The sequence below is a fragment of the Plasmodium inui genome, assembly GCF_000524495.1.
Source record: "Plasmodium inui San Antonio 1 unplaced genomic scaffold supercont1.15, whole genome shotgun sequence".
In the NCBI taxonomy this organism is placed as follows: domain Eukaryota; phylum Apicomplexa; class Aconoidasida; order Haemosporida; family Plasmodiidae; genus Plasmodium; species Plasmodium inui.
The window spans coordinates 609,181-619,544 of NW_008481849.1; the positions used below are offsets into that span (position 1 = coordinate 609,181).

General features: G+C 44.8%; 3 protein-coding genes across 3 annotated transcripts; all 3 read right to left on the reverse strand.

Annotated features, from left to right (window-relative positions):
* Positions 1-1,053: 1,053 nt before the first annotated feature.
* C922_03594 (hypothetical protein) lies at positions 1,054-2,268 on the reverse strand (the record flags this gene model as incomplete). Its single annotated transcript, XM_008819186.1, has 1 exon — positions 1,054-2,268. The coding sequence occupies one exon, from the start codon at positions 2,266-2,268 to the stop codon at positions 1,054-1,056; it is 1,215 nt and encodes a 404-aa protein (XP_008817408.1).
* A 2,148-nt stretch (positions 2,269-4,416) lies between these two features.
* On the reverse strand, positions 4,417-4,668 carry C922_03595 (hypothetical protein; the record flags this gene model as incomplete). Its single annotated transcript, XM_008819187.1, has 1 exon — positions 4,417-4,668. The coding sequence occupies one exon, from the start codon at positions 4,666-4,668 to the stop codon at positions 4,417-4,419; it is 252 nt and encodes an 83-aa protein (XP_008817409.1).
* Positions 4,669-6,314: 1,646 nt separating this feature from the next.
* C922_03596 (hypothetical protein) lies at positions 6,315-6,677 on the reverse strand (the record flags this gene model as incomplete). The annotated part of the gene is made up of 1 exon (XM_008819188.1): positions 6,315-6,677. A coding segment is annotated over one exon (363 nt), but the record flags the coding sequence as incomplete, so codon positions are not given.
* Positions 6,678-10,364: the final 3,687 nt, after the last annotated feature.

Here is a 10,364-nt window from a genome sequence, read left to right on the forward strand (position 1 = left end):
ATCCGGAAGGCCGAACCCTAAGCAATAGACGCTAAACCCTCAATCCTGATAACTGAACCCTTGAATCACAACGCTAAAACAAAAACATAAACCCAGAACAGTAAGCACTGAACCCTGAAGCCGAAGACCTAAACCCTGAAACTTAAAACCACTGAATTCTAAACCCTAAACCAAGAAACATGAATCCTGAACCCTCAACCAAGTACCCTAGAGCCTGAAATCTAACCCCTGAACACGAAGCCGCCAACATTAAGGAATAGACGTGAACCCTAATGCCGAAAACACGAATATTGGACCGGCATTCAAATATCCTAAATCATTAACGCTAAATCCCAAACCCTATAACCTAAACAGCAGAAGCTTCACCTTAAACCCTGAACCGATGAAAAACCCCCCAAAAACTGAATCGTAAGCCTAACTCCTGAGCAATAACCCGTAACGGCTGAGCACTAAACCAGAAAGCATAGACGTCGAACACAGAAGCATAAACTTTAAACGATAAACCTGAAACCTGAAGCCTAAACCATAAACCCTAAACCTAAACCCTACCCCGTAAGGATTAAAGCTAAGCCTTAAACCATAAACTCTAAACCATGGATGCTAACCCCTAACCACTACCCCCTAAACCCTGAAACATACTCTTGAGAAACTAGATCTAGAACAATAGACCTCACCCCCCAATTGTAGACGTCCCCCCTCACTACTCAGGCACCGAAATCTGAATCTCAGACCCGATAACCGGAAACCGGAGACAGTAACGCGAGAATCGCGGACGAAACTCAAAAATTAAAATTTCTAAGACGGCTCGGCCCCTCCGAAGCCGCCAGTACTCAGATTCCCACCTCAGTATGTATCGCCCCCCCAGGACGGCACCCAGATCCCTCAACTTTCCGCCGTAAGCCGCTAATCTTCGCTTCCCTTATTCATCACGTAAGTCTGCCCCCTGCGAGTGTCTTCCTCCCCCCTTTAGCCTGTCGCTGCTCTGCTTTTATCGGGTCTTCTCCATGCTCGTTCCTCCGTTCCGTTTCCCCCTTTATCCAAGCGCTAATGCTACTAATCCCTCTGGTACCTCCCATATTTTACTCCCGTGCTCTCCCCCCTTCTAGGCAGGGAGTTTCTCAATTTCCTGCGCTGATATCGAATCCTATATATACCATAAAGAGCCCCCACTGCCAGTGCTGACGCTACGAGTCCCCCCACGGTACTCCCTATTACGCCACCCGCAGCTCCGTCGTCCCCTACAGTTTCCTCCCTACTGGAATCTGATGAATTCCCGCTAGAGAGTGAAGTTAATGACTCCTCGTTATCATTCCTCGATATGCTATCGCTGGGACTGTGCTGCTGTGGCTGAGAAGGCATACTCGGGCTTCCAGCGCCTGCACCCACTGTTAGTCTTGGCCGTGGGCCTCCTCCTGAACCTGTTACCTCCGGTGTCCCTCCATGGTCCTCCTGTGGTGGGGTTATTCCCTGGCTATCTTCACTCTGCTGGGTATGGTAACTGATAATTTGTTCCTGGAGTTCTCCCCTCACCGTGTTCTCCTTCCTGCAGATCAGATCCTTATTAGTTCGTCCGCCTTGGCTAATTAGGGTTGTCACCATTTCAAATAGATCATAACCACTCAGTCTGAAATATTTCCCCCTTGAGGCTTCTTGGGGTTGAATAGTAAACCACTGCTGCATTATCCCTTCGGCCTCGTCCTTTCCTCCCCATTTTGTTAACTTGTCATACATCTGCTGGCAGTAGTTCTCCTGCTTAGCCTGGTTCATATTCACACTACTTCCCGTGGACTTTAATCCAAAAACATGTGCTATTGTGCTAACTATATCAATACAAATTTGATATTCAACGTGATATTCTTGCTTCATATTTAACTTGCCCCTGTCCCCCAGATTATCCCAATGTAGAATACCTGGCTGCATTTTACACTCCGTATCCTTCCCCTGCGTGGTAACTATCCCTTTGACGGGATCATACTTGCATTTTTCGAATAAGTAAAGTCCTTCAGTTCCCTGTCGCCAACTGAATGTACTTATCCACTCCTCCAGACGTTTACATATGGTTTTAGCATACCGATCTATTCCCGAATATTCCCCTCCTAAATCGTCCCCCTTATCCCAATACTGAGTTGGGTCCACTTCAAGTTGGTCCCCTGAGGATTTTACAAGCTGACACAATCTCTTTTTCTCCCCCCCCTCACTCTTACACTTGTTGCTCCCTGCATTCCTGCTCCTTATTTCCCCCATATATCCTGCAAAGGTAGAGCGCATTTTGTTACTCCCTCAGGGTAACTATGCGACGCGGGGTATTACTTTCTATTTTATTACTTGTTTTTATTTCCCACGGCCCTCCTCATCCTGGTACTAACTTTGATACTGTGACTTCCCCCCCTGGAGTCACTCCGCACTAGTCTCCTCCATAATTTCTCCCCCCGTCCCTCCATCTGGACTTGTCTCCCCCCATTTTTGCTTATATCTCCAACTTCCCCCCTTCCCTGCGTCTTCCCTCCCCGATCCTCTTGGCCCCTTAGGGCTCCCTTCCCTCGACTTTATAAAGCAGGGGCAGCCCAACGCGTCCTCCCCTACAGACATTCCCTTTTCCCTGCCATACCCATTTCGGGCCACGCTGCTTCTCCGGTATCCCACAATTAAGATTCCCCTCTACGGAGTTATACTTTCTCTCCCTCTCGCCTGTTCATAAGAGCCGCTGTCCCAGATTGAGCCCCCCCTCGATTCCTCCTGGCTTCGGCCCTGGTTATCCTCTGGATATAGCTCATGATGTTCTGGATCCATCCATTGCTTTTGTTATTTTCAATCCTCTTGGTACATCATCCCCCCATCCTATATCATGCCGGATTCTTGAGAATTACTTTCCTGTTTTCTCCCTATCCCAGCTCTTACTTCTCTAATCCAGTACTTGTGTTCCCCGGCTGATAATTGCCCTCCTTTATCTCCTATTTAATTGCTCCAACCCCGCCTCCTTCCCGGCCTGTCCTCTGTGCTTTGCTATCTACTACACTCTGGTGTTCGTCTAGGGCACGGGAGTTGTGAGGTCCTGCCTTCCTCCTTGGCCCTGGGAATTTAAACTTCTCCCTAAGTTATCCCGGCCTGCTTCCTGAATTTGTTCTCGTTTGCTTCATCCGTGTCTCCCTGTGCTCGGAATCGTTCAGATTATTCAACATGGGTTGTTCTTATGTCCTTATCTTAACTGATCTAGTCTCAGATCTAGCGCCTTGGTTCCCTCAGAATTGTTATCCCCTTCTTTCCCCTTCCCCTTGTTGAGCGGGCGTGTAGCTGCCTACTGCTCTCTGCCGCCAATTTCTCTTTCCCCTTCCTTGATCTCCTCTGGGGTGTATCCTTGGTTTTTCCTCCCTATTGTCCTCTTCTAAGGTTCACTAGCTCTCAGCATAACTTTCCGCCCCTCTGCTATGTTATTATGAAGCCCATAATCCATAGGCTTTGGCTTCTATATCTACCAGCTGCTTCGTGTATTGATTTAATTCCTGTGGGGACTAATATTAGAAGCCATAATAATAATGATTCATAGTAATTCAATGTTCTTCTTGAGGGATCTATCTCCTGCGGGAATGGTCAGCTCTTCTTTAAGTGATCCTCCCATATGAGGGCCCCCCCCCCTTGTACCCCATCCTAACCAACTATTGACTGGACGAGGCTTCCCTTTACTAGTACTGATATTTGCTTTGAAGCTTTGCCCACTTTGTTTTGGTATTGTTCCTAAACTTCCCTCTCTTTATTTTACCTTCTGTTCCTTCTCACGAGTTTTCCCGCCAATTCCTTTACCTCTGCTTTTAAATTATAGGCGCTAGGACAAATGGTGGATGCTTTGTTCCTGGTCCTAACGTCTTCCCCTGATTAGATTACTCTAGGCTATCCTATCTCAACTCCTACTCTTTTTTTTTTAATATTAGTACTGTTCAGTTTTGCTCTTAGCCGTCCTATATCATCCATTTAGAGCTAATTGCTCCTGGTTCTCGTAAACATTGTCATCTGACCAGTGTTCTTCAGACTAGTGATAAACTACTCCCTTAAGTGGGGTATCACTCAGACGCCATTCGTTGCAGGGAGGGACTCAGATTTTCCGTCAGAATGGGGTTTTATGAATTTATCTCTATTGAGTGTATCAATGGATTTGTCCTCACTCTGATAGAGGTTTACTTACTTTAGCGGAATCAACCTATTCCTCTGATAAGACTTCTATAGAATCAACCCCTGTTGCTGTTCTCCACTTGGTCCCTCCCGATTCTCCCGTTTTTCTTTACTTCCATAGAGTTCATCATAGACAGTACACGAAATTTTGGTGCTCCCGCCGGGTTCCTTCCTGTGTTCCTCCCTCTTCACTCTGGAACCGGCCGTGTAGTTGATTACGCCAGAGTGCTCGGCACTTGTTTCCCTCCATATCTATACTATATCTCTCTGCTTATAGGGATGCGACGTTTGTCGAGAGCTAGAATCCTCCCTTCTAGGGCCTTGACTTACTCTTGACCTCGCTGATGAGGTGGATGGGGTATTCATAGGCGTCTGCTGATATTGCTCTCTTGGCCATATTTCTCTTACTCTGTCGTCTACAGATGGTATTCTTTGCAGGTCGGTTTCCTTGTTGATAGTTCTCCTTTTCCCTGTTGGGTTGTTGGGGGGAATTAAGGACTTCATTTTTTAAGGTTAGTTAGGATGTCTATTTTATAGGAACTAACTCCTCTGATATTCCCACTCATCAGGTGTGGTCCAGTACTCCTCCTCTCTTTCTCCGGCCATTGCGCTTTTTTACTTCGGTTTCCTCCGGATTTGAGTCTATATTAGTTTGAATTCTCTAGTGGGTGCTGTTTCCCGGGATTTTTCCCAGTATTAAATTTGCTTCAATTTAATCTTCATTAAATACTCGTGGGTTCGGGGAGTGCATCTCGCTCTATTTCCATGTCGTTTCTTAATACTTCGCCTCACCCTTCCTCGGGCTTATTTATCCATTTCTATCATTGGCTATCACTGGGAATATACGGCTTTCTGGCTCCTCTAACCCCTCTAGTCCTCTTGTCGTCAGTTACCTCCCATTTCTCGGTTGCTTGTTTCTTCTGTTACTCTTATCAGTTTATGGATATTTTCCCGATTTCCTTATTTTCTTCCCTGGCGGGGGCCCCTTGCGAGTTCCCCATGTTTCCCCTTCCCGTTTGTGCCTTCGTGGTAACCCTTCTGCCCTTTTCCACCCTATTCAATTTCACCTGGAGCTGCGAGGTTCACTGACATTTCCTTGCTAGTTGCTGTTCCCAGAGATTTGTTATTGGATTTTCTGGTTGTAATCATTTCCTGCCGTGTATGATTAATATTCTGGGGGGATCCTACTTCCCGCCAGAAAGGAAGATTTTTCTTTCACAGCCCTTTTGGATCGAGCTTCAGATACTTAAGCATATTACTTCTCCTGAGTCTTCCACTATTTGTATAAAGTTAAACGGGGTGTACCTCCTGCTTCCCTGGTTTCTGTGTTAATCCTTTGGATGCTATTCCGTCTTTCCTTCACTTTGTGGTCGCTATTATTTTTCCTACTGTGCTTTATTTATAAACATTATTGCTACCCGCCGCTTACTTGGTTGTCCAACACTGATTCCTTGTCATAGACCAAGGTTTCCCTTTCATACGAGGTTGTCTGAGGTTTAATTAGAGCTACTGTGTCCTCTGACTCGGGTTTCCAATATTTCCCTTGTCTTAGTTATTTTAAATACGTACTCTATGTACGAGGGGTTTCCTTTCAGAGTTATTAAACTATCTTACATAGAATATTTCCTCTTTCCCAGGCTCCTGGTATTTGACCCTCCCTATCTGAGGATTTGTTCTCTTAGGGAGACTAACTCGTTCGGTCGATAGAGCTAAGGGGGGAAATTATACGATGACTCTTACGTGGATGTACTCCGATTTTTGGTGATGGCACTTTACTCCTATATTAGCCTCAGCTCCTCTGTTGTAACGAGCTGTTCCCCTACTAGTACTTTCGGATCCTTCCGTGGGGGCGTCCTGATCGTCTCCTGTTGTTCCATTTTAAGTTCTGTTTCATTAGACTTATCTGATCATGGTACCTGCATTATTAGATCTGCCTACTTTTCCTGCCAAGAAGTTCGCGTTAGCACCCTATATCAACTACTTTTGGCCCCCTCAGGCTGGTCAGTTTCCTGAGGAAGGGAGATGAATCCCCTGCCTTTTCCTTTCTCTGGCTTCGTCTGGCCGCCCTAAATTGCGATTTGGGCCCCCCTCTCGGGGTTCCTTTTTGTACCCTTGGCTCTTGTTTGTCATTATTCAGAAGTTCCTTCCCCTTATATCTTGCCTCTAGTTTTCAAGCACTCCCTATCCCTCAGTATCCTTCCGATACATAGACTGCCTATTCCCTCTTGGGATTTCTCCGGTTTGGGTTCTTTACTTTGACTATCATATTTGATCACCCCTGTTAGTTGGTTTCTAGGGTTTTCTCCGTGCTGTGAAACGCGTTGGGGGTTATTATCTCCGGGGTATCTTCTCCTTTCTGAATTTTTCCGTTCAGGTGTTGTGAGGGTTTTTTCTCCGCAGTTTCTCACCCGGACTAGAGTTTGCTTTGCACTCTTCATGTATTCGGGGAATTTCTCTCTTTTTCTGTGTTTGCGAAATTTGCCGTGCTTATCCAATCCCTGACCCCTCATTATCTTTTTCAGAGGCGGGGTGTGGCGCACTACCGCACCAGACGCCATTCTGAGAAGATGTCAAGCTCCATTCCGGATTTGACTACGGTGGCTAGTGCACCCTAGGGCTTTTCGTCTTGATCCTGCTATTTCCTGTCTTCGTCTCCCCCCTTTACTGTTAGGACGATTTTTATTCTTGGTTATGACCTAGGCCTGGGTGTTATCCGTTGGCACTTAGCCTGGGAGGTTTAATCTTGCATGTCCCTCTTAGGCGGGACCATCGTCACGGCTCTAGAGAGGTTTATAAAGATTCCACTCTCCTGCACTCAAATCGCCGTTACGGTCCCCGTACTGCGTCTGCCTTCTATACTTCTGCATTGATCCACTGGCTTATAGGCGTCCTTCTGTGTTTGTCCTATACCTGGTTTATGGGTTGTCCGTTGTCGTTTCACTAATTCAGAGATTTCTCACTGGACACCCTCCGTCAGTACCACTCCGCTTCTTCGTTATTTCTCTTTGTCACTTTCTTTACTCCTTTACTATTATTCTGCTTCGCACATATGCTTAGAGATTTTTGATCATTGCATTTTGGTTGTTTCGCATCCTTCCTGGTTTTAGATTCTCTCCCATCCTCGGACCGCTTCGGGTTCCTGTTTTTCATACTGGAATGGCCCTTCTCCTCCTGTCTCTGCCTCTGCCGTTCCTCTCCCACTCCGGTTACTTCGTTGTTTGCCCCCTGCTGCTTCTCTCATTTGTTCCTCCCCTCCACGTGTGTATGGCGGTCAAACACGGCTCAGTCGATCCATTTGTCGCTTCGAGTGTCTTCCAGGCTGTCAGGATCTTTCCGGCACATTCTTCTTTCTCTGTGGGTAGCCAGGGACTGTTCTCCTGTTTTTACTCGAGTCCTGCCGTGGGCACAGGACCTGCTATGCAGTTCAAACTCTTTGCTCTTCACGCAGTCTCCTGTTTTTAACTACCTTCTTTACCTTTTGCAGCTCGGTCCTGTTCAAACAACTCATCCCTCTTGAATCTGCAGATTGTTCTTGTCGGTCCCCCCACTGTCCCTATTAGCCCCTTCCTGCCATGATGTTCGGTAATCCCTTGCGCTTTAGGTAACCTTGGCACTTTCGCCCCGCCCCAGGATTTTAGCGGTTGTCCTGGCTTGTGCTCTATTGTCCCTGCCCAGTGTGGATCCCTTGATGTGTTAGGCAATTTCCGGGCTCGTCCCTGTAGACTTGCTTGTTCCTTTCATGCAATAATTTCCCTGATTTGTTTGATATAATACTTCTTATTCTTATAATTCCCTTCCTCTTAATAATTTGGCTTCACCAGCTTGGACTCATTGCGGCTGCTCCTGCCTCTTATTATTTCCTCCTCTTTATACTTCATTCGTCTCTTTCATACTGGTATCTTCCCTTTTTAATCACTCTGCCTGTTAGGCTTAGTCTTATTGTCCCAGTCACCATTATTGGTGGTGTCCTTAATCCTAATTTACTACGTCGCAGGCTCCTTTACTCTATCTAGCATTCTCTCCCGGCTGCTTGGTACGCCGTTAGGCTCATTCTTACTCGGATGTGGGGTTTGTGTACACCTTGTCATGGAGTGGTTCTTTTCAATAATATTTCTATTATTTATTGCTCCTTTCACTCTGCTGGTTATCGTCTGGTTGCTTTTGCTCACCCCCCCTCTCTCTCTAACCTGTCTTATTTCTTGTGGAGGGGGTATCTGCAGCTTCCTTTCAGCTGCTGTGGCCTTTATTATTGCCCCCTGTTCCCTTATATTATATGTTGGGGGGGACGGTATCTTGGGTCAAGACGCAGTTTCTGGCCTTCATTTATTAGCTCCTCGCTATTTACATATATTTCTATATCATCCTAGAACTGTCATTGGTTCTTTTTTTCCTGTTTGGGTTCTTAATTGTTTCTTCGTTATTGTCAGTTTCGCCCCCTTATTAACCCTGTATTCTATAAGTATTCCATATATTTCTTAGGTGATTCTGGTTAACCTCCTTTGTTCTATATACTCACTCTTTCCCCTTCCACAATCTTTGTTTTTCCTTTCACTTCCCTTGCTCTCTTTATAGATGCTAGTATTATTCTTAGAGTACTTGTATTGGTATTCCTTTGGTGCCTTGGTATGGTGTTCACCTCTCTAATAATAGATAACGTTAATCAGGGTATTGTACTTTTCCCGGATTGAATCCTCTTATGCAAGGATACTTCTATTTTTTGGCACCGCTGGTTTTTTAGGACTAATTCTCCTCCGACCACTGGGTTTGTTGTCCCTTGCCTAGCACTGCCCGGTTTTTTTTGCTTTAGGGGGGTTTTATGTCATAATATAGGATTTTATATTTCTCATATGGTTTATTCCTGTAGAGGCATACCTGTGTTAAAATTTGAGGTTTACTCCTCCGCTCTTGGTTTTAGTTTTGCCCCTGTCGGGTGCTTGCTGTTGGTTCGTCTCCTTGGGGTTTCGTCCCCGAATAATTGCTGTTTATCTACTATCCTAAATATCTTCTTAGGATGTTGATTCTGATACTTTTTCTTTTTTTATATGCCTTAGTAAACCCGCTTCAGTGTTGATACGTCTTTCGTTCGTCTCCCTTGGCACGCTCTTTTACTTGTTTCGCCTTCTGTTGTTAGCCCTCCTCCTGGCTTATACTAGTCGTCCCTACTCAACGGCGCATATGCCCTCATCTATTCTATTATGGCGCAAAGGCCATATTTCTTGTTTCCTTCGTTTCTTTCCTTCGTCCTCTTGGTTTGGATTTCTGGCTTCCCTATAAGATACATTATGTTCTATCAGTACATTTCTAACCATTATATGCTGCGCCTTTGCTCTGTTATATCCCTCTGCTTATTTATTCTTTCGTAGTTCACGGCATCATCTTCTATATCATCCCTCATGATATTCTATATAGCAAAGAAAATATCATATAAGCCACAACATTCTGTATCCAGCTATTTAAACAGTTATTCTTCTGCCACCTGGGGGGTAAATGTATATTATGATAATTTATCGAAACATAAAGAGTTCGCTGTTTATTCAGATGATTCCCACAACAACTCACCAATACTTTCGAAAATTTGGCTTAATTAATTACGGGGAATAACACACAATAGATTCATAAAACTATTTCACTTATTATTAAGGGAGGGAATTCTTCTATTATCGTCTATATGCTCATATAGCATTACACTTAAAACTCATATAGAAACCATATCACTGCCAAAATGATCATGTATTTATTCACTTCTTCTCATTTTTCAGAAGAACCTCATAACTCTATGGTGGTGTAAGACTCCTTTATAGGACATGTCTTTATGTCAATAGGGGAATGTATGCACTGTATAGGCTTATACTCCCTTATGCATAAAAGGGGTTATGAATACCACTTAACATTCTACATCCTCTTGTGGTGAATAAGGAGACGCCCGTTATAGCATCCTCTATAGTCTTAGATACAGACAAAAATGAAGTTATTGTACGATTTATTCTACTCCATGAACTCAGCACAGATTCAAGATATTATCTGTCCTTATTCCTTTGTTTATATGTTAGAAAACAGGAAACCCTCGATTTCATATATCTATTTTGTCAGAGAGAAAGATCTGCTGCTCACATTATTCCTTATTTGTCACCCCTACTGTGTTTCTTGGTTCTATCCTTTGGGTTTAGTGTCTAATCTTCATCCCCTGAGCATCTTTCCTT